This window comes from Gallinula chloropus (assembly GCF_964237585.1).
Source record: "Gallinula chloropus genome assembly, chromosome: 28".
Classification (NCBI taxonomy): Eukaryota; Metazoa; Chordata; class Aves; order Gruiformes; family Rallidae; genus Gallinula; species Gallinula chloropus.
Window position 1 is genome coordinate 2236268 of NC_140113.1, and position 23547 is coordinate 2259814.

At 52.8% G+C, this 23547-nt stretch overlaps 1 protein-coding gene across 1 annotated transcript; it reads right to left on the reverse strand.

Annotated features, from left to right (window-relative positions):
* Positions 1-848: 848 nt before the first annotated feature.
* On the reverse strand, positions 849-19739 carry FZR1 (fizzy and cell division cycle 20 related 1). Its single transcript, XM_084276281.1, has 14 exons — positions 19705-19739; positions 9314-9457; positions 8085-8210; positions 7790-7853; positions 7249-7376; positions 6731-6813; positions 6128-6311; positions 5854-5919; positions 5329-5431; positions 4522-4706; positions 3381-3614; positions 3196-3300; positions 1792-1884; positions 849-1034 (listed from the first exon to the last, which is right to left on the reverse strand). Exons 2-14 carry the CDS (start codon positions 9380-9382, stop codon positions 993-995), a joined length of 1482 nt encoding a protein of 493 aa, XP_084132407.1. The 5' UTR covers positions 9383-9457; positions 19705-19739; the 3' UTR covers positions 849-992.
* Between the last annotated feature and the right edge of the window lie 3808 nt (positions 19740-23547).

The following is a 23547-nucleotide window of genomic DNA, read 5'->3' on the forward strand; positions in this document are numbered from 1 at the left end:
TCCATACAAGTTGGGCTCATTTCTCAAACATCTCAACCACTTTTGTCCTCAGGAAGACTCCAGGGCAACCAGCCTGTGTCAGGTGTCACGGGGCAGGGTGGAAGCTCCACATGCAGGGAGGGGGTGGTTTGGGGCAGGGAGTTTGTTGGTTTTTCTTTTCAAACCATTGGTTTTTTTTCCCCTCTCTGTCAACTAAAACGATCAGCCCAGAACATGCAACACAGTTTCAGACCTTCCTGCACACACTGCCTCTGAGATGGAGGTTCTTTGAGCCTCCTCTGAAGCAGAGAGCCCACAAACATACTTGTTGGAAGGCAGCTGTCAAGCACGCCACATATGAAGCCACGTTAAGCAGACAACTGTAACGAGGACTACAGTACCTACTGCAGGGAGGGAGGGAAAGGAGAAGAGGAAAGTAAGCAGTTCTCCAGTTTCTTCATGTCCCAGGGATGCCAGGCTACAAACAGGACCCTCAGATAACCAGAGAGGCCACCATCCAGCTTGGAGTCCAGCCCCCTTGCACCAGTTGTACTGAATAAGTCTGCCTGGCTTCTACCTGCAGGGACAGAGGGATGCAGAGCTGCACGTTAAACCTGTTCCCAGAGGCAAGGATCTCTCTCCTGAGAGGGGATGACACAGCAGCCAGAAGGTCTCAGTCCAGTCTCGGTGGCACATGTCATACAGGTTGTCTCCAGGATACAGACAGGGTTGGGGGACGCTGGTTGAACGTTCCTCTCGCACCCGTTTCCCCTTCTGAAGGATGAATCTGTAAACCTTTGGCAGTCCCTTTCCCCCACCCCCAACCCCATCCCAAATACTGCCCAGCGCGGTTCACAAGGACATATTTAATGATCATCCATTGGGTCCTTCCTCCAGCCCCACGGGCGCTCCCTCCCCTTCTGGGCTGATCGTTTGGGGTCCCACGCACACCAAGGTCATGGTTTTCTCCTGGTATGTCAGGCTGCAGTCTCCTGGGTCACAGAACATGGGGTTTATCGTATCCTGGTGAAGAGGTTGAGAACAGATACGGACTCCTGACAAGAAAAGGCAAAGCAAGTGCTGAGTACTCCACACTTGGGGTGCAGCATTACTCCACCTGCTTCTGGCTTTGGTTTGGGGTGTTGTTTTTTTTTTTTAAACTAAAACAACTGCTAATCTCTAGCTGGGGTTGTGCCCTGAGCTCATCAGTCAAAGTCCAACACCAGAAATATTCTCATGGCTTTTTTCCAGCTGATAACAAGGAGCACAGCTGGCAAGTGTGCTGTTCCCACAGCTTTGGGGGAAGCTCCAGAGCTGTCAGAGACCAGGGGGACATCCAGCAGTGAGCAACGCTGGCTCCCCACCCCTCATCCCTTGAGCTGTCTCTGCCATTCTCCACTGCCTCTACCAGACACTCAAGAGCACAGGGTACAACCCACTTTCGGTGGTGGTGAGTTGGAACAGCAGCATCCACAGTCCCCTCTCCTTCCTAAACCCCACATTAAGCCATTTGCAAGGAGCCAGGAATGCCAGCAGGGAAACAGGCTCAGGGTGAGACCCCCCAAAACGCTGCTACGCTCAGCAGCCTTGTAACAGCCCAGAGAAGGAAGCTCTGTCACGCTGCCTCAGGCACACAGAGGTGACCTTTTACTTCACCTGATGACCACAAATCCCGATTCCTCAACAATGTTTAACCCTTGGCTGCACTCAGCCTTCCATCTGCAGGCTGTGGTAGAGAGATGGGAGGCAAGACAGCCCCAAAGAGCTGAACTCAGGCCTGGGGCTGCAGCCACCTGCGCGACGCGGCCGTACCTTTGTCGAGCGGGTTTTACTGAAGACGTTCCAGAAGCGCAAGGTTTCATCTCCAGCTCCTGTCACTATCGCCTCCCCGTCAGGGGACATCGCCTGAGGCCAAGGAGAGAGCAACCTTTAGCATCTGTTACCTTCTGAGGCTGAGAACGGGTCTTTGTTGGAATACACAAGAGGGATTCAACTCTCCTGTTGAGGGGAGGCTGAGGGAGCTGACAAGGGGGAGGCTGAGGGAGCCAACAAGGGGGAGGCTGGGAGGCTGAGGGAGCTGGGCTTATTCAGCCTGGAGAAGAGAAGGCTGTGGGGGGACCTCATTGCAGCCTCCCAGTCCCTGGAGGGAGCAGAGAAACAGGAGGGGAATCAGCTTGTTCAAAGGGGAGATAATGGCAGGACAAGGGGGATGGATTAAAGCTGAAGGAGGGGAGGTTTAAATTAGATCTTAGGGGGAAGTTCTTTCCAGAGAGAGTGGTGAGGGGCTGGAACAGGCTGCCCAGAGAGGGGGTGGGTGCCCCATCCCTGGGGGTGTCCAAGGCCAGGTTGGATGGGGCCCTGGGCAACCTTGTATAGCTCCAGGCCTGGAGGTTGGTGTCCCTGCCTGTGGCAGGGGGTTGGGGCTCTGTGATCCTTGGGGTCCCTTCCAACCCAGACCAGTCTGGGATTCTATGATTCTCCTTCCTACTTGGCTGGTGGTGAGAAGCCAAAATACTGCCCCTGCTTTCAGGGGCCTTACTCAGTCTCAGTAGGTGCCAACTCAAGCGCTCACATCTTTCCTATGTAAGGAATACATGGGTAGGATTATCATGGGAAGGATTCCTGTGGTAAGGAATCCAAACCATTGCAACTGATTCTGTTCCTCCCCAGATTCTAGATGTGTGCTACAGCAGGAAGAGTGACATGATGGGCACCTGCCAGCTCCATTAGTCACCCCTATTGGAATCTACCTCATCTACTGGTGTATCTCTCACCTCTGTTCAGAACTTGCTGGAAGCCCTACGCAGCAGTAACAGTGGAGGTACAAGATCAGTGTGGATGAGCCACACTGAGCATTTTAATGACAAATTAGGAGGACTGAAAGCATCAGAGGAACCCTGCTGATGGTCACTAGTGAAAGAGTGTGCAAGTTAAGGGACCAAGAAGGGACATTTGTGCTTCCTCTGAAGAGATTTGGCAGGCTTTGCTGTTCACTAAAGCAGCCTCCCATTTCCACAGCAGCCAATCAAAGTAACCCTTGCAGGCAAGGAAACCAGGCACAGAGCATCTTTCACTGTCTGCAGGGCAGCAGGCGTGTCCCTGCCTAGCCTACGGGCAGCTTACAGCACCAGCAGCAGGCTGCTTTGGGCCTCCTCTCAGTACACACACCACAGATTAAGAGCCACAGCAATGTTGAGGGACACAGCTGTCACTTACCAGGTACAGGACTCTGTAGGAATGTCCTGTTAGCTTGGCTACTTGGGTTAAGGAGGGGTATTTCCAGACGAGGATCTGGTTCTGGGAGTATCCGTGGGTGCTCACCTGAAAAGGGAGAAGGAAACATGCATCGTGCTGCCTCACACGAGCCAGCTCAGCTCAGGACTGCACCAGGAGGAACTTACTAGCTCGTTGGCATGTTTGGACCAGGCCAGGTTGCAGACTTGTGACCCAGTGTCGATGCACTGCAAAGGCTGCCCCGTGAGCGTGTTCCAGAAGCGGATGCAGCGATCAGCTGTCCCACCACCGGAGGCAAGGAGCCCATGCTGGTGTGGAGACCAGGCAATAGCTTTTACTGCTGCAAGATGCTCTGTGTATTGCTGGACAGGACTCAGGCTGGAGTGATTCCAGACAAGGAGCTGGCAGAGAGGAGAGACGTGATCAAACTTGCGCTGCAGAGTCGTGTATCTGCAACACCCACAAGCCACGACGTGGCACCGGGGAGGATGAGGGGGGCTGAACAAGAAGACAATTTCCCACAGCTCTGTGCAAGAGCATGCATCTCTGCTCTGCACTCACAGCCCTGGAGCCAGTGTCATCCTGCCACCACACACAGACGAGGAGCTGCTGATCGCTGGGCCACAAGGAACCTAACAGTCCCCAAGTAAAGCTTATGAAGCCAAACACACCACGTCACCAAACGTGACCTCATACCCTTGTTTTTATGGCTGTCTTATTCCAGAACAACATTTAGAAATAGGCTCAAGTTCATCAGAAGCTATTCTGAGCAGAAGGAGCTCGGTACAACCACGCTGTCACACAGACACTGGGCAAATTCACTACCTAGCAACCCATTCTGAAGGGCTCTGAGCACTGCTTCTCTGGAACAGATGCTTCTTCCATATGGTGCTCAGTGAACTACAAGTCTGTGTTACAGGTAGGAGAATGTACCCAGCTCTGAACCCAGCTTCCTTCTCTAAACACAGACATTACAGGAAAAACAACTTGACTGCATGCTACCTAAGCAAAGTAGGGAAGTACAGCTCAGCAGCAGCTTTGTTGAACTCAAAGCCCTGAGTCAAGCTGTAAATTTAATTAGCCAGATACAGAAGCAAAATTAAATTTGCCTTTTTAATTTTATTAGAGAGAGAGGAGACTGACTAGAAGCTTAGCATGATTTATGCCTGGACACAGTGCAGCAACTGAAACAAAAGCCCCGTTCAGAGGTTAAATATCCTTTAAATAATAAAAAAAGGGGGTGTCTGATATTTTTGGGGGAAGATGGAGAGACATGGAGCCTCACATGACTCCTTGGGGGTACTGTACCTTGTTGTCATTTCCCCCAGAGGCCAGGAGCTGGTGGTCTGTAGACCACTTGAGCCCACAGACCTCCTGCCTGTGGCCCTGCAGCCGCCGCTCGGACTGTAGGGGTGGGGTGCGGATGTCCCTCTGAAGGATCATCCTGTCTCGACTCCCAGAAGACAGCTGGTCTGCATTCCATGCCAAGGCACCTGTAGGCACAGCACAAGTCACTACATTGCCAAGGTTTGAAAAGAAAGATTAATTAACAACACACACCCCATCCCCCCAGTGCTTATGGACCTCCCTTACATCCTGTCTGAGGTCCTAGAACGCTGTGCAAAGATCAACCTGCTCAAACTTACCAAAGGCATGGCTAACCCCACTGCACAGGGCTGTAAAGCACAGGAACAGAACTCAGAAGGCACCCTGACTGGCCAAAAAAAATCTCACTCCAGAATCTGGATTCCCAACAACTGGGAGCAAAAAAGTGTCTCTGTAGCAAAGGGGAAGTGGAAATCTCAGTGTGAAGCTGCCTGGCTGCAGGGCTGGAGCCGGAAGGCAGCAGCAGTGAAGAGATGTTGTAACCAAACCTAAAATGCCTCAGATGCAGAGGAAACACCTGCTGCAATAGCCAAACACCACCACACCCCAGCTGAAAACACCACAATTAGCAGACAGTAACATTTTGAGCACTGCTGAGGACACAGCTGTGGCTAAATGCCAATTCTGGTAGTTTCTGAGTTGTGGTTATTTCAAGCCCAGCTCCTGCCTACAAGAAAAAAGTTCAAACACAAAGAAACCACGGGAAGCCTCTGCCTCCCACCTCCTTACCGACTCGGGCTGTGTGCCCCTCTAGCATGGAGAGCTTTTTTCCTGCAGCTGCATCCCAGATCTGCACGAAGCCCTTGTGAGTGCCAACGGCTACCAAGTTCCCCTAAACAGACAGAAAACCACCATCAGTAAAGGCAGTAAGGAAGGACAGACATAAAACAAAAGCCAGAAGCTGAGGAAAAAAAGAGATAAATCCCACAAGACAGAAAGCATCCAGAGTTTTCTGCATCTTTTCCCTACTGAGAGGGTCAAGCAGCCTGGCTGGAATTATTTATTGTAACCTGGAGCTGGAGAAGTGAAGTGGCTCTTTCTGCCTCCCACACCCCTTAGCAAATGTCTGGGGAGCCTCAGGATACAGGAGGGTGCTCTCTATCCCCTCACATTTAAGGAAAATGTGGGCATTTAAGGAAAATAGGGGCATTTGGGGAAATACAGGCAAATGACTTGAAGTTAAAGCCTGTGAGGAAGAGTTCTATGGCTACAATGAGAGTGTGTTTCAGCTGCACTGGTGACAATCATACTGACCCGTTCTGACCAGCCCACAGATGTCACTGAATCTCCTTCCACAGAGAGATCACACAGGCGGGTCACCTTGAAAGCAGGACAGAAGGGAAGAAGAAATACTTGTTACATCCTACTACACCACTACCTGAGCCCCAAACTCAGACCTGCTCCAGGACAGAGCATGACGAGTGCTGAATCCCTCCCACAGCCTGATCCACAGCTCAGGAAGCCACTGTGGCTGGAAAAGACCTACAGCAGCAGGTACATCACCCTCCAGGCACTGATGATTGTTTACCTGGCTAGTGCAAGCACTCCACAGGTAAACACAAGTCCCAAGGCCAACGCTGAGGACGTTAAGAGAGGACCAGTCTACCAGGTTCAGGTAGAAGTCATCTTGCAGCTCTGGGGCATCCAGCACTTTGAAAGGAATCTTTGAGATTTTCCGAGTGGGTTTTCGAGGTGATCTCAGCAGCTTCTGACTGTGTACAAAGACAGATGGAAAAACAACTCCATGATCTTTGCACTTGGCAGCAGATGGCAAAGGCAGACACAGCCCCTCTTTAAGGAATACCTGCACTTCTACAGAATGCACAAACCAAGAGCTGTAAAGTTCTTTCCAGCAAGTAGGACTGGAAGGAATTAATTTCCCTTTCTACTAAGGAGCCAGGGAATAAAAAGGTAAACTGAGTACTGAAAGTTGGCCAAGACATCTTAAGCTTCCAGGCAGGTTGGGCACGTGCAGAAATTCTTGGAGCTTAACCATCCCTACTTCTTCTCTCCCCAGATTTCCCAAACCAAGTCACATACCAGTTTGGGGTGCCTTAGAAAGACGCCCCGGAGAAGCCCATGGAGTCCTCTGTCCCAACCCTTCCTGTGATCTGTGGAGCACCAGTATTACCTTTTGTTGCTGACAGGAGACAGGGAGTATGGTGAGACCTCGTTGCCATCATCTGGACTAGAGCGCTTCGTGCTGAGCGAGTACTGCATAAAGACAACACACCTGTAAGAAGCCCGGCGTGCCCAAGACACAGGGATCACTTACAACACACACTGATGCTGGAAGCCTAGCTAACTCCAGCACCCACAGTCAGATTTCTCCAGGCTCTGCAGCTCCTCCAGGTGCTCTGGAACCTCATAAACACACCTCATCTCCACTGGAGCCCAGAAGCTGGATTTGGTTATTTACGACCCTGTCCAAATAAGCCTGGTTCCAACTCCACTTCCCCACCCATATGGAAACAGAAGTACACAGCTCACTGCAGTCACCAGTGTTCTCTGTACAGGCCACCAAATTCTGTTATCACCAGAAGCCACAGCACCAGCTCACACACACCAGCAGCCTGGCAGAACCACGTGTGTTGTTCCTGTGACACACACACAACCTCAGCTGATCTTCATGTGAAGTAACCAACTTACAGTGAAGAGAGACTTCTTCTCTGGCGTGGACGGCTGCAGCCGCCTGTCTTCTGTCTGTGGGTCCTGCACTTTCTCAATGCCTGCTCCCAAGAGCTCGTTCTTCAGCAAGGCAGAGTAAGCAAGGCCATCTGTGAACCCAAAGGTGCGCTTAGGGAGAGAACTCAGAAGCAGCAAACAGCTCTGCAGGGAGTGGAAGGATCCACACTGCCCAACCTGTACAGTCACACAGCCTCTCAGTAAGCCTGGGGCTCCAGTTTGGAACCCAGACAGGCAGCAAACTTCCCCTCCTTCCACTCTATCAGCAAAGTGCTGCCATGGCACAATAAATCAAGGGATACGAGTAGCCACTCACTTCCCAGGGGCTCATCAGAAGGCTGCTGAGGTGACATTCGCCCTCATGATGTGGCATTTCCTGAAGTGCTAGCAGGAGTTTTTGCCTAAGCAGGAGAGCAATACCTGGCCATGCCTTGATTTCCAAACTCACCCCCAGTTTGAAATGAAAGCTACAGGCATGGCACAGGGGACAGACAGGCAGTCTCACCTTTGCCGTTGTCCGATGTGGCATCCTTTGCTTTTCTGTTTTGACTTGGTGATTTTTCATTCTCCTGAAAGGGAGAAACATGCCATCACCACACAGAAACCTCATATGGTAAAACAGTGAACAAAGAAGCCTCCTCCATCACAGGGACAGACTGTTTGGAGACATGCAAAGGGCCTCTTCTGAGGCAGGAGGGGACCAAGACACAAATGATGAGCAGTGCAGTTATGCCAGCCAAAAGAAAACACACCATTTCCTTAGTTCCACAGCTGGAGCTGTTGAAGGGAGCAAAACTTACATTTATTCTGTGGAAGTTGATGCTCCAGTTGGCCCCAGCTCTGGAGGGAATGAATCTGTCACCATGCTTACTAGGAGAAGACATGGGAGAATTGGAGGGTGTCAGGGTTCTTCTCATCTCCGCTACCTGAATTAAAGAATCAAAGACACACACAAGTGCTGATCACAGCAGGGCTCTGAAACAAACCTCAGTGAGGTCTTGTCAAAGCTGAACATTCCTAAGCAGAAGAGGTGGTGTTAGTTTATCCCCTTAACAAAACCAGTAAGTACCTCAGAGTCCAACCACCATGGGAGCTTCTGTCAAATGCAGCAAACAAACAGCCTCCCTCTCCCTGCTCCTTCTCAAGCTGACATGGCCAAGGCAGCCATGCAGAAGGCTGGAGAGGGGCAGACTGCCTGCAATGTGAACAGACGATTCCTCATATGCAGTCACATTCTTCTTCATAGGATAATTTATGTTGGAAAGTTCCCCAGATCATAACAGAGCTCATTTCAAAGCTACATTGAAGGTCACAGCCTCATCCAGTTGAGTTTTCAGTGTCTCCAAGGACAATGACCCCATGAGGTCCCTGTTGCAGTGTCTGGACACCCATCCCATGAACATTCCTAATATCAAACTGGAATTCCCCACTGCAGCTTGTGTCTATCACCTCTGATCTTTCCACTGCGTGCCTCTGAAGAGAATCTGAGTCCCTTTCCTCCATAACCACCCACCAGGTAGTTGCCAGCAACATTTTCATCCCTCCTGAGCCTCATCTTCTCTAGGCTGACCAATGCAGGTCTCAGCATCTTCCTGCTCCAGCCCCCTGACCATCTCAGAGGGTTCTGCTGGACTGGCTCTGTCATGTCAAGCCCTACAGCTGGTTGGGTTTGCATGTTAGCCCTCAATTGATTTTTTAAACATTCCACATGTACTTACTGGCTGAGATTATTTAGTAACAAGGCATCTTAAATTTATCTTAATTTAAATATTAAATAAATGATGAAAAAAAAAAATCTTAACTCCTTTCCACAAGTTTATATATACAAGTTTTGGTTATTATATTTTGGTTTTATATTCCAGTTATTCCACAAACAGCTCAGCAGCTCACACCTGCTCACAGCCCAACAAAAGACTAAGGAGGTCCTTTGCTTCAAAGAGGTCCCATGATTTCAAAAGCTCAACTGAAAACACTCCCAGGCAAGACAGACAACAGCTTCCTAGTCAGACTAAGACCCACGTGTACTTACACAAGGCATCGTGTTTTCATTCTGTATGTTGATTTGGCGTAGCAGCCGCCTCTCGTAATCCTGGTCCATGGTGGAAAGCAGAGGCTGGAGAGTTCAGAAGGCTCAGGGACTTCTGCTCATCAGGTCCAATCAGGAATTGGTCTGCTGAAAGAGATGGGAAGAAAACCATCAAAATATTACACCCCCCTACAGAGATGCAGCTGCTTCTGAGCCTCCTAAGCCTGTTCTTATAATGTGTGAGCCCTTTTCCTGCCCAGTGCTGGTGTCACACGGGTGTGATACAGCACAGGGCTGCTACCGGAAGCGTTTTCCTGTATCCCTGCCCTCCGCTGGCGATGCACCCGACAGGCAGCCAGCGCTTGGCATCTGACCTCCGCAGGCAACAACCGCAACTGGGACAGACTCTGATACTGGAAACCAGCCTGGCCACACACAGCAAGCCTTAGGCACTCAGGCATGGCAAAGGCAGACACCTAGAGCCCACCCCACCGCTCACCTCAGGGCAGAGGGGAGACAGCAGCACGCACCCTGATGCTACTTGGATGCTTTCAGCCACCTCAGTGTCAGGAGTGCACACTGCAGAACACCAGCAGCCACCGGCCAGGTTCACACCCAGTGCCTGACACCCACATTGTCCCAAATACTACTCCTGCCTAGCACAAAGACAGCTTTTATAAATATATATACTATTAAATATGTAATAGTATCGATATCATATATAATAGATAACATATGTTATAGATACTGTTTTATATAATACAGAAATATGCATTATACAATAGATAATGAATTATATAATATATATATTTATAAGTAAATAAAATATAACTGTATAAGAAACATTATATGTTAATATAAATACATATTATATTTTATAAATATATAATTATGTTCACATCTAAGTATATAATATACACATGTATATTATAAAATGAAATATATGTAATTACATAAATAATTACCTATAATTAAAATACAGTATATATAAAAAGCATATTATAATATAAATTTTATTTTCTAAAATATCTTTGCATATTATAGATATTATATAATATATTGTGTATTTTATATATTTATTTTGTTATGTATAATAAATTATAGAAAATAGGAACATGAGTTATATATTATTTAATATAATATGTATTTTATATTATATATTATATAAAATATTATATATATACGTAACATGTAGCATATAAAATGTTAGAAATATAATTTGAATCATATAATGAGCTATTATATTATTGTATTTTTCATATAGGATATATTATATATATCAATTTTTAAAATATATATGTGTATGGCATTCTGGCTAGACAGTCTATAAGCCATGTTACACATCTTTGAAGTACATGTTTAAGGCTGGGGCTGCTTCCTAGCCTGGATGTGACTGGCTAAATCACCACATGCATCAATACCAACATGAATTTAACTTCTGTGAAGTTAGACAGTCGCAGCCCTTCCCCATGGGGTGTGTGAGCCCTTCCCCATGGGGTGTGTGTGTGGACCAGGGAGGTTTCTCCGTGGGGTGTGTGTGTGGACCAGGGAGGTTTCTCCATGGGGTGTGTGTGTGGACCAGGGAGGTTTCTCCATGGGGGGTGCGTGTGGACCAGGGAGGTTTCTCCATGGGGGGTGTGTGGGGCTCAGGGAGGTTTCTCCATGGGGGGTGTGTGGGGCTCAGGGAGGTTATGCAGGAACCCTGGAGCCACAATCCACACACACCTCATGCTTTGTCCACAGCTTCCACTGACCCAAAAATGCTGAGGTGCACCAAGCTGGTCCTTGAACCCAAGGCAAACATCTCCAAGGAGAAAGGTGGAGTCTAACACACATACCACAGGCAAAAGAAATCCCCCACAAGACCCAGGCATCTGGAAGCTGTGCAGGATGTAAAGAGAGTCTCATTTGCTGGTACTATATAAACATTTACAGCATCTGGCTGGAGTCCCGGCCACGCAAATGGAGTCGCCTCAAGATATAAACTCTGTGGTAAAATTTAGGAGGCAAGTGCAGAGGCAGAGATGTGCTGGGACAAGCTACACACTGCCACACTGAGGACCTGCCACAAACTGCCTCCAGCCAGCACAGCTCACCTCCCAAACCGGAGACCTACGTGGGGTTTGACAGGAACACTTGAAGGTATCAGTACAGGCTGGGGGTGAGCTGCTGGAGAGGAGCTCTGTGGAGAAGGACCTGGGGGTGCTGGTGGGTGACAGGGTGGCCATGAGCCAGCAGTGTGCCCTGGGGGCTGAGAGAGACAATGGGATCCTGGGGGCATCAGGAGGAGTGTGGCCAGCAGGTCACAGGAGGGGATCCTCCCCCTCTGCTCTGCCCTGGTCAGGCCCCACCTGGAGTGTTGTGTCCAGTTCTGGGCTCCCTGGGATAAAAGAGACAGGGATCTCCTGGAGAGAGTCCAGAGGAGGGACAGAGATGCTGAAGGGCCTGGAGCATCTCCCCTGTGAGGAAAGGCTGAGTGAGCTGGGGCTGTTCAGCCTGGAGAGAAGAAGCCTGAGAGGGGATCTGATCAATGGGTATCAATAGCTGAAGGGTGGGACACAGGGGGACATGGGCAGCCTCTTCTCAGTGTCTGTGGGGACAGGACAAGGGGTTATGGCCTCAAGATAGAGCAACAAAATTCCCTGCCCCTCCCCAGCTTTTTTTTTGTTGTTGGTTGGTTTGTTTGGAGCCCATGAGTGAGGGGGATCAGCTCCCAGAACCCACAGGAGGAGCAGCACACATCTGGAGCATCCTCCCAGACCAGCTCAGCACCACACTAGTCAGATTCAGATGCAGCTGATGTGAAAGTTGTAATACTGGATATGAAACACTTTTGCCTTTAGAGCTTTTGAGTTCCCACCTGTACAAATCTCAACTATAACTTAGCAGGAACACAGCCTACACAGGGCAAACAACAGAAAAGACTGACAAGCAGAACTGGCAATGATAAGCCCCAACCCACCTTTTTCAGGCTTCAAATGCTTCAAAACAAAGCATCAACATAACATTAATTGTATCTGAATTACCAAGAGGTCTTCTACTCTCTTTAGCCTTCTCTCACTTTGGGAATATATTCTGGGTTTACATTTAGAAGTTCTCCTGCCTTTGGTATTATTCTGGCCTTCATCAGCACCTCTCACATTAAACACCCACCCAACTCCCTTCCAGTTTTAAGAAGGGCACAAAATTTCTGGAACAAAAGTAAAAAAGAAAAGGTGGAGGGATGTCAGGGATCATCCAGCTCATGCTCTGCTCAAGTTGGCCACATCTTAAATTGACAGAGCCAACACAGTGTGATTGTTACCCTGACTTCATCACTTGCTGAGGAATCCTGGCAGGAACAGGCCACCTCTTAAATGAGAGAGAATTTTGCAGAGGAGCTGCTGACCCTGGCATTGTGCACACTGCCTTATTAAAAACAGATCCATACCAAGAAAAAGCAGTTAAGTATTTGAATACATGAGGGTTGGGTCAATAAAAAAAAAAAGAAAAGAACAGAAAGCACTTGTTCAGCACTGTAGCTGTATTGTTCTGAAAGTAATGTGAACCCTGATAAAATCCATCCAACTCAAGGACAGGACACAAGGTGCATGAAGAAAAAGTCAGTCAGAATACAAATTCTTCCTAAGGAGTTACAAAATTCCAGCAAAACCGACCTTCTCCAGGCGTAAAGTACATAATGTGTTACAAAATAGTATTCAAAAGTACTATGTAACATGGTGTTCCTCAAGGTCTTCTATTGCTTCAACTAAAAGAGAGCTCCTAGCCTGCATGCTCCCAATCCTTACAGCAAAGCCTTTCTTACTTGCTTCAGGGGAAGAGGAAAACCCACCCATGTCCCCCAGCCACACTCAGAGTTTGCAGAAGCCCAGCCACATTCAGAGATGCCACCTTCTCTTTGGGCCTGTAGGTAACAGCACAGGTTTGCAGGTAAAAACATGTCAATATTCAGGCACTGAGTAGTTACAAACTCTCAGGAAGAGCCACATAATTTACCAAGGGGGACAGGATGGAGTAAACAAGCACTTAGTCCTCTAAGTCACGAGAACCAGGATTTGAAATCAAACCCCAAGCCAAAGTTTTCACCTCCCACTGATTTACCTGGAACCCATTACCAGGCAGCACCTGCAAATCAACAAGTCCAAGATCTCAGCATCTCCCCACACCAGCTACCAAGTCCTGTACCCCCTTCGTGCCAACACCAGCCCCTGTCCCACCTCACCACACGCTGGTTTGGCTCACCAAGATGACAAAGACCCTGATTCAGCCTCAAAGGGCAGGGCATTTGCTGCCAGTTTAGTAAGGAGCACCTCAACCTGGAGCACTGAGAGAGTATTTCTGGGTATGGATTCATCTATTCCCCAGACTTTGGAAGAAGCTGTAAGAAAAAGCAGCAGAGCATTTTGGTTTGGTAACAGCCAAGCCTATTACAGATGGCTCCAGAAGGCTAAAGCAGACATGGACAAGGAGCAGGATACTCTGTGCTTGGCCAACCTGTAGTACAGCTCGTCCACATCAAACCCAGAGGAACAGAGTTTACTATTACATCAACCAACCAGTCCTTTTAAGTAACCGGCCTCCTTTCAACACCAGCAGCCACACAAGGCTCTGGCTTTTTGCACCTTTCACCAATATTTACCTTTCCAAAGCTACAAAGAGGCAACTCCTCATCCAGCATTTACTAAGGTGTAAGTGGGAAAAGCATTTATCACATTAACCATTTACAGAATCAATCCCTGCACGATGGAAGTGGGTGAAGCTTGATTTCAAAACTAAACACAGACTTTGATTAGTGACTTTGTTGCCTTAACGAAGAAGATTGTTCACAACTAGGTACTGCAGGGACCCCAAAATTACTCCAGTCTTACAGTGAAAGAGATGATCTTCACCCATAGCCTTACTCTTGAAGTCCAAGAGCCCAAGATGCTGTATTACTGCAAGAACCACTGTGTTCCATCAGCCTGTTTCAGAGTGGGATATGTGGGTGGCTACTCTTTGCTGAAGGTCCTGCAAAAGTCCATGTTCTTTCTGCAGGATGCTTCAGAAAGGCAAACAAGCTCCTCCTGCTCATGGAGCTGGCAAACCCCTCTGTCTGCTCAAGTGGCTACCACCAGCACTAGCCCCTATTTTAAACATGCCAACTCATGTGCCAGCAACAGGCACACACTGAATTGGAGTGTGATTTGAAAGGTGAAATGGCTCCAAGGCACAGCCAAGATATTGTTTTCATCTCCAGGCTGCACTCAGCATCCCACATGGAAAGCTGCTGTTTAACAAGGCCAAGTGCAGAGTGCTGCACATGGGACATAACAGCCCCATGCAGCGCTACAGGCTGGGGGAGACTGGCTGGAGAGCTGTCAGGCAGAGAAGGACCTGGGGGTGCTGGGTGACTCCAGGCTGAATATGAGCCAGCAGTGTGCCCAGGGGCCAGGAAAGCCAATGGCATCCTGGCTTGTGTCAGGATTAGTGTGGCCAGTAGGGCTGGGGAGGGGATTGTGCCCCTGGACTGGGCAATGGGGAGGCTGCACCTCGAGTGCTGGGTCCAGTTCTGGGCTCCTCACCATCAGAAGGACATGGAGGTCCTGGAGCGAGTCCAGAGAAGGGCAACCAGGCTGGGGAAGGGGCTGGAGGGCAAATCCTCTGAGGAGCAGCTGAGGGAGCTGGGGGTGTTGAGCCTGGAGAAGAGGAGGCTGAGGGGAGACCTTCTCCCCACCTCCCCTGCCCTGCCAGGAGGGTGCAGAGAGGTGGGCGATGGTCTCTCCAGCCAGGGGACAGGAGATGGGACAAGGGGCAATGGGCTCAAGCTGCCCCAGGGCAGGGTCAGAGCAGATGGGAGGGAAAAGTTCTTCCCTGGCAGAGTTGTCAGGGCTGAACAGGCTGCCCAGGGAGGGGCTGAGTCACCTTCCCTGGGTGTGTTTAGAAAAGGGTAGATGAGGTGCTCAGGGATCTGGGTCAGCACAGGATGGGAACGGTTGCACTCGATGATCCCAAAGGTCTTTTCCAACCTGGTGATTCTGTGATCCTGAAGCTCGAGATGGTGCAATTCCACACTAAACCTCAGAGAAAAGTGGTGCACACACAGCAACCTGCCCCTGCTTTCACCTCTGCTCTGAGGAAACATCACCCTGTCCTCACAGGCAAGGGCCTGACCTGCAATTCAGACCGGAGATGATGTACGCTCGACTTTCTGCACCTCCACCTGTGCTCAGACGAGCTACAAGACTCCCCACAGCCACCTTCTGCCTCTCAAGCTCATTCCAGGCTTTGTGCCTACCTTTCCAAAGCAGCACAGGGTCCTACCAAGATGACAGAGGAACTCTGACCAGCAAAGCACAGGGCAACACCGCTAATTTAGGACACTGAGATTGCAGAGTGCTGCAGGAAGCCTGAGTGAGCCAAGCATGAAGTAATCCCAGCAAAGAGCTCTGTACATGGCACAGGCTTCCACACACCACCAGAAACCCAGGGTTGGAACACCTTCAGGAAGCAGCAAAACCCGTGTCTTTGGAAAAGCCTTTACTAAAAATAACCACCCCCCTCCACTAATACATCTTCTCAGTGCACCATTACAAACACCCAGAAGTTTTTCACCTGGATTTTCATACACAAAACAGTTGCTCCAGGAACTCTGCCAAGAACGCTGCTATTGCTGCCTCCTCCAGGTGGATGATGCTCAGATTTTACACCATGGCTTTCCACAAAGATGTTTTTCCCAAAACCATCTTCTCTCCACAACTGGAAGAAAAGAAGGGAAGCTGACAGAGGCAAGCCTGGCCTGCTGAACTCAAAAGATAAATACATTTTCAACTGTTCTACTCGAGGCTGAAATGAAAGATCCATTGCAGAGATGACACTGTTGGAATGGGCAGCCCCCTAGCCAAGGGGGTGCCAACATTGCTTCAGCCAGGTCTTAACAAGTGAGTAGAACTGTTAATTTCCCTTCACAGATGATGTTTCCATTCAATACACATCTCACTGCAGCGTACAGTAGTCGGTTAGGAGCACAGGGTTTATCTGAGCTGACGTGACAATGGTCAACTCAGCAGGGGATTTCTCAGAAAATCATCACCATTAAAGCCCTTTTTATTGCCTGCAGGCAGCGATTATTCCATCTCCCCACCATGCTGCTCTGTAAATAAGAGGGCAAGGCCTGGTCCCAGGGAATTGGCAATAACGTGCCAAGTCTTCAGCAGCACAGGAAGGGATCTGCTGTGAAACAGAGCGTGTGAGAACACAACGCACACTCAGCGCTGGGTCATCTCCGCGCCACCTCTTGCTTGAGGGGTCAAAAGGCAATCTCTGTGTCTAATTAACAGAAAGTCTCATAAGAGGTTGATCTGTTAGGAAAGCAAAACAAACAAGGGGCTGCAGGAAAAACCACTCTCTGTTTTGAGAGGTGCAATAACCAGCAGAGGTACCTGTGTTAAGCTGGGTCTGAACACGTCTTCCTTTCCGGCTGCTACAAAGGCCGGATTAAAGCTCTGAACAGAGTTAAAGATCAGGTTTAGCTTGAGAAACACCAAGTGCTAAACAAGTTCTGCTACTCCCCTTCGCTCCGCTGCTCAGGCAGAGGTAATGAAACAGGTTCCTGCTGGCTGCACCTTTGTGCTTGGGTGAGAAACACTATCCCTGGCTGCAGGTGCTGGAGGGAAGGAGCTGGGTGCAGTTTCCTCCAGTCCCTACCTGACAAAGAGGGGACACACGTCAACCTCACATTCTGCTTTGAGATTTCACCTCAGCCCACCATGTAACCTGTGCCAAGCTGATGCAGCAGCTGGATGCTGCCACCCTTATCACAGAATCATAGACTGGTCTGGGCTGGAAAGGACCCCAAGGGTCACAGAGCTCCAACCCCCTGCCACAGGCAGGGACACCAACCTCCAGACCTGGAGCTACACAAGGTTGCCCAGGGCCCCATCCAACCTGGCCTTGAACACCCCCAGGGATGGGGCACCCACCCCCTCTCTGGGCAGCCTGTTCCAGCCCCTCACCACTCTCTCTGTAAAGAACTTCCCCCTAAGATCTAATTTAAACCTCCCCTCCTTCAGCTTTAATCCATCCCCCTTGTCCTGCCATTATCTCCCCTTTGAACAAGCTGACTCCCCTCCTGTTCCTCTGCTCCCTCCAGGGACTGGGAGGCTGCAATGAGGTCGCCCCACAGCCTTCTCTTCTCCAGGCTGAACCAGCCCAGCTCCCTCAGCCTCTCTCCATAGGGGAGCTGCTCCAGCCCTCTGATCATCTTTGTGGCTCCTCTGACCCCTCTCCAACAGTCCCACATCTCAATAAAGAAAAGAACCCCAATGAAACCAAACCCCAAAGCCCCTCAGATTCCTCTGTACTACCTCACCACCAAATTTCCCCTTGGTCAGGAGAGCAGTCACTGGCCTCAGCGGAGGAGGCAGCTGGCCAAGGAAGTGAAGGACAAGTCACAGCAAGTTTCTGTCATTGCCTGACAGGAGTTTCCCCCCAAACACACATTTTGGACAAGGTGTTGGACAGACAGGAGACACAGAGAGCCTGCTTTCAGCTGCTCACCAACAGCAAACGATGGCCCTCGTGTCAGTGATTACCTAGATGTTTACTCATTTATTTATTCCACACGCCACAAAGTGTTGAACAGGACGGAAGTGGGGATGGATAAAGTCCTTGGGCCTTAGTAAGCGTGGAGTTTTTCCACATTGAGGATTCAAGACTCAAAGAAGACCTAGGAGTAGAGGGAAGAGAAAGGCTGCTGTGTGTACCTCCTAACTGAACCTTCAGCACTTCGCTTGGTTGGGTTGGTTTGAGTAGTTTACACACTCTGAGCACAGCACTTTTTCACAACTCTCCTGACTTCAGTAACATCCAGGTTCCCTTAAAGAAAAATAATATATATTCACAGAATACGACTGTCTGATTACCTCACATCTCAAAACAGAGCACAAACTCAGAGCAGCAGCTCTAGATAAAAGGTTGGCTTTATCAGAAGCCTTATCACGAGTCAGGGCACTAAAAGGCAAGATTAAATATTCACCAGCAGCCTTAGCCACAGCGCTTTACTGGGAGGCTGATTCAAAAGTCTGCTTCCTCTTCATGTTCAAGCTGGTCAACCCAAAGAAGAAAAGTCACAGGATTTACAGAACACAGCAACTTCAGTCAACAGACCCCCCCAAAAAAATCAGCTTATTAACAACAATAATAATAATAAAGATCAGTCTTCAATGCAAGAAGCTGCTGCCAGCAGGGAAGCTGCTCTGTGAGGAGCCCTTGGCACAAACTTCTAGGCTAGCATCGTTAAACTAACTCGGTAAGGATCAGCACTTCACAAGAAAATGAGCACAAAGCCTTCAGGAGAGCTCCCAATCAAGGGCAAAAATAACCATCCAGACAACAAAAGCCTACAGCATCTCTGAGGGATGACTCCAACCTGACCTCACAGCTCTTCAATGACTCCTCCAGCAGAACATCTCCCCTCCCACCAGGAGCAAAGGATGCTCAGTTCATCAGACCTTTAACACCTCAAGCCTGGAACTCGCTGCTTCTGTTTGCAAAACATCAACACCACCTTTAAACCCCCAAAACCAAAGCCGTGGGGATCTTTAGCTCCCTCAGAGCCCCAAAAGCCATCAGAGGAACGATGGCACATCACCAACTCGTGCTGTGTGTAACCAGAGACTTACGATCGGGGTTTCTGTCACCGCTTGGGTCACTCGCTGTGGTACCGGTGTCCACGCCAGACAACCCTCAGTGGCTGCTCACGTCAGCCAGCCGAGGAAGACACCAAGAAAGCTGTGACGCCCCAAACAGGCCGCGACTCTCACTGCGCCTGGCCAAAGCGGGTCAGGGTCACAAGGAGAGGGTGACGGCCAGAGCCCAGACCCGCTTTGGCTGGGCACCGGCTACACACTCCGCCGGGGTGCGGATACGCGACCTGCGTCCGCAAACGCGCCCGACACGGCAGCAGCGTTACAGCACGTCCCGGACCGGCGGCTGGGTCCGGCCCAGCCCCGCACGGAGCCCTCCCGGGTGTCCCCAGCGCGGCCGCGGCCTGGCAGGGCCGGCAAAGCGCCGTAAAACACCCAGAGGGAAGAGACGCTCCCGGGGAACGGACAGCCCGGGGCCGGCGCCGCTCGCTAAGCGGACACAGGGCAGGCCCGAGGACTGGGAGGCCGCTGCCCCGGCCACCGGCCGCTCCTCAGGGCCTGAGCCAGGAGCCCACCCCCGGTATCGCCCGCGGAGCGAGAACAGCCCCAGCCGGACTCCGAGCCGCGGCGGCTCCAGTCGGGCCCGGCCCACCCGGCCCGGCCCCCGCCGCCCGGCCCAGCGGGAGGCCACAGGCCCGCACCCCCAGGCTGGAGGGACCGGAACCGGCCGCAGCTCGCCCCGCACCACCGTGACCCCCCCGCTCGCCCTACCTGCCCGGCCAGACCCGGCCCCGCTCCGCCTCCTCCTGTCACTCTCCGCCGGCCCCAACGCTCCCCAATATGGCGGCCGCCTCCGCGACGCTGCCTCCGCCCCGCCGGCCCCGCCCCCGCGCGCGGCACCACGGGAACGCGCGCCGCCCTCCGGTTCGAATCAATACAGGAACCGGCGGCGCGGCGGCGCCATGGCAACGGCCGCGGCCCCAGCGCGGGCACCGAGGGGGGGAGGAGGAGGAGGGGGCAGAGCCTGACGTCACCGCTCAGCGCGCTGACGTCACGCGTCTCCCGAGGCGCGGAAAGTAGCTCTCCTCGCCTCTCCCCCCCCCCCCCGCGGTCCCCTCCCGGTACTGCCGGTACCCGGCCCAGTGCAGGGCCGGGTTAGACGGGGCCGCTCCTGGGGAGCGCAGCGCCCCGTTCCCCGGCTGCCTCCTGCCCCCCGCTCGGAGAGGGGACGGAGCGCGGGGACGGACCCGCTGCCGGCTGCCCCAGCCGTTCCCAGCACGGCCGCTGCCGGGCCGGCTCGGTGCCGGCCGGAGGAGGAGGCGGAGGGCCCCGTCTACGCGGGTCGTGCCTGACCGGAACGGCCCCGGAGCTCCCGGGACCGAGCGATCCCGGCGCAGCGCGGCCTCCCGCGGTTAACGGGGCATCTCTTGGACGCTCCTTCGTACGGTGCTAACGAGAAGCAGCAGCGAACAGGGTGGGGCCCTCCCCGTAGTCCCACGGGACCTCGGGGAACATCCACCCCCCCCTCCCTCCCCCGGCACGTCCCGAGAGCCCGCAGGCTTCGGGGAAGCGGAGGGGGGGGGAGACCCGCGGCCTCGACCCGTGTGAAGCACCGGGCCGGGGCCCCGCGGTGCGGGCCGGTGCCGGAGCCGCCCCGTCCCGCCTCCCCGTCCCGCCGTGACCCCGCGGCCGATTCACTTCCAGGGCGGCCCCGGCTCTCGATTTGAAAATGCGGGAGCGGCTGCTGGTGCTGCTGTGCGCGCTGGCGCGGCGGCGGCGGGCGGCGGGCGGGCGGCGGGCCATGGCCGCTACCGGCGGCTGGGACGGGCCGCAGCGGCGCGCCTGGCTCCGGCACTACTACAGCCAACGGCAGAAGCGCCTCATGACGGTGACCGGGGCGGGGAAGGGAGGGGAGGGGAAGGGCCGCGGCGGCAGGAAGGACGGCGGGGACACGGAGGAGGGGTGGGGGGGTGAGGATGGGGCGCGATCGATGGGGAGCGGGGAGGGTGGGGGGGGGGTGGAGGAGGGGATGGGGGATGCGGCGGACAGACGCGGGGTGCTGGGACACAAAGGACGGGGGATGCGCGGGGCAGGAACCGCGTGGGTGGGAAGGATGCGGGACACGGGTCGAGGGGGGGGGATATAGAAAATGGGGACTAGGGGCAGAAAGCCCCGGGGCGAGAAGGATGGGGGCACAAGCCGCGGGGGCACTGAGGTTGCGGGAACGGGGCACAAGGACGTGAAGGATGCGGGACACGAAGGGGGGGCACGGAGGTCACAAAGGAATGTGGAGAATAGGGGGCGGGCTACAAAGAATGGGGGGGGACCACAAAAGAGACCGGTCTTGAAAGACACGGGGTGTGACCCCAGACACAAAGGACAGGGCACGCTGAGGACTGTGGGGACAATGAAAGAGGGGATGACATCAAGGGTGGGGGACACAAAGGATGTGGGATAGGAAGGGCCTGGGGACAAGCTGCTGGGGCTGTCACAGGGAACCTGCTTTGCTGGGCAGCTGCCCGAAGGTGAAAAAAGCCTCTTGTCAGCTTGAAGATGGGGTTTAGATTGTAATAACAGAACAAAAATAACTCCTGTGGAGGGAGAGGCTGGGAGCAGGGGTGCCTCCACCCCCCACCTCACGCCCCTGCCCCCCCGAGCCCAGAGTTTGCTTGGTTGCAGGAAAGCAAGTAGCACTCCTTAAAAAATAAATCCACAGAGTAGATGGCTGCCCCAGAAAGGGAATTTTCCAGAAGGTTTCTCCTCTGTGGCACCTGGACATCTCGCCCAGCGTCACAACTATTGCTGGAGGGGTTTGCAGTGGGGTTACCCCCAGGCACCCACCCCACCACAAGCAGGGCGCCTGAGCTGGATGGTCTTCAGATGAAGGGGGGGGGTCCCAGCAAAATACAGGGTGGGGGAGGCCGAGGAAGCACTGTCTCATTCCCCTCTTGTCTCCCCACCATGCTGCAGCTCCTCATCGCTCGCCGGAGGAGAAGCAGCTGCTACTTCTACCCCCGCGCCTGGCCCAGCATCAGGGGCGCAGACTGGTGGGAGCGGGTGGTCCTGAAGGAGTTTGGCCCCCAGGACTGGCTGGAGAAGTTTCGGATGTCCAAGGAGACCTTCTTCTACGTCTGCAACCAGCTGCGGCCTGGGCTGGCTCCACACAGCGCCCACTTCCACCCCACCCTGCCCCTGGAGAAGAGGGTGGCCGTGGCCCTGTGGCACTTGGCCACCAACGTAGAGTACCAGACTCTTAGCCCCCTTTTTGGCGTGGGACCCTCCACAGTGCAAACCTGTGTCCGGGAGGTGAGCTACGCCGTCGTGTTGCTGCTGAAGCCCCTCTACCTCCGACTGCCCAACGAGAAGGAGCTGGAGAACATGGTGCGGATCTTCCGCACCCGCTGGGGCTTCCCGCACTGCATCGGGGCGCTGGACAGCCTTCACATCCCCATCCACCCACCCCTGCGCCTCAGCGCCGACTACTGCAACGGCCAGGGCTGGCACTCCATCCTGACACAGGCCACCGTGGATGGGCTGGGACAGTTCTGGGATGTCTCCACCGCTTTCCCCGGCAGCATGGAGAACAGCGCGGTCCTGGAGAGCTCCAGCCTGTGGGTGCTGGCCAAGGAGGGCCGGCTGTGCCCCAACCCTCCCAAGCATTTCATGGGGAAGGCGCAGAAGTACGTGCTGCTGGGTGATGCCACCTACCCTTTACAAGACTGGATCCTCAAGCCCTACCAGGAGGATGAGAACCTCACCCAGAGACAGCTGCAGTTCAACTACCGCCTGAAGCGGGCGCACAGCGTGATCGAGAACGCCTTCCTGCGCCTGAAGGCTCGCTGGCAGATCCTCCTGAAGTGCAACGACTGCAGCCTGGAGCTCCTGCCCACCCTTGTCCTCGCCTGCTGCATCCTGCACAACGTCTGTGAAGCCCACGACAACCCCTTCAACGAGGAGTGGCTGGAGGGCACTGAGCCCACCGAGCTGCCCAAACCCTGCCAGCCCGCACCAGCCGCCATGGAGGACAACCGGGCTGAGCAAGTGCGTGAGCTGATGTGCCAGTACTTTGAGAGCTGTGGGGAGGGCTGATGGGGCCAGGGAGGAGAAGCAGCCCCGCACATCCTTGCTCACAGACTTCCCCCAGACTGGCAAACGAAGGCCTATCAGTACCGGGCTGTTCGGCAAAGGGCTGCACCCTCTCACCCCTGCTGAAGGCTGCTGGCAGAGTGGGGGAAGCTGCTGCTGGCTGTTCCCAGGGTGGGGTGGGAGGTGGCTGTGTTGTGCTGGTGGTTTCACCACGGGGGTTTCACCCAGTGGGATGCATTCTGTGCCCTTGGTCTCCTCCAGGATCCGAGTCTGGTGGTGTGTTGTGTGCTGCGCGGGTAAAGGCGGGGGTGGGGACTGGGAGAGGGTGAAGCCTCAAAAAGGCAGTATCAAAACTCAAAGCTGTATTAATTAATTGTCTCTTAAGCTACGTCACTGAATCATTGGCAGCTGGGGGCTGCTGTTCCCAGGACCACGTGTCTGCACCAGACAGGGCCCCTCTGTCTGGCCAAAGCCAGCAGGAGGCTTGAAATAAGGCAGCAAACCCCCTCTGAAGGTGTGAAACTCACT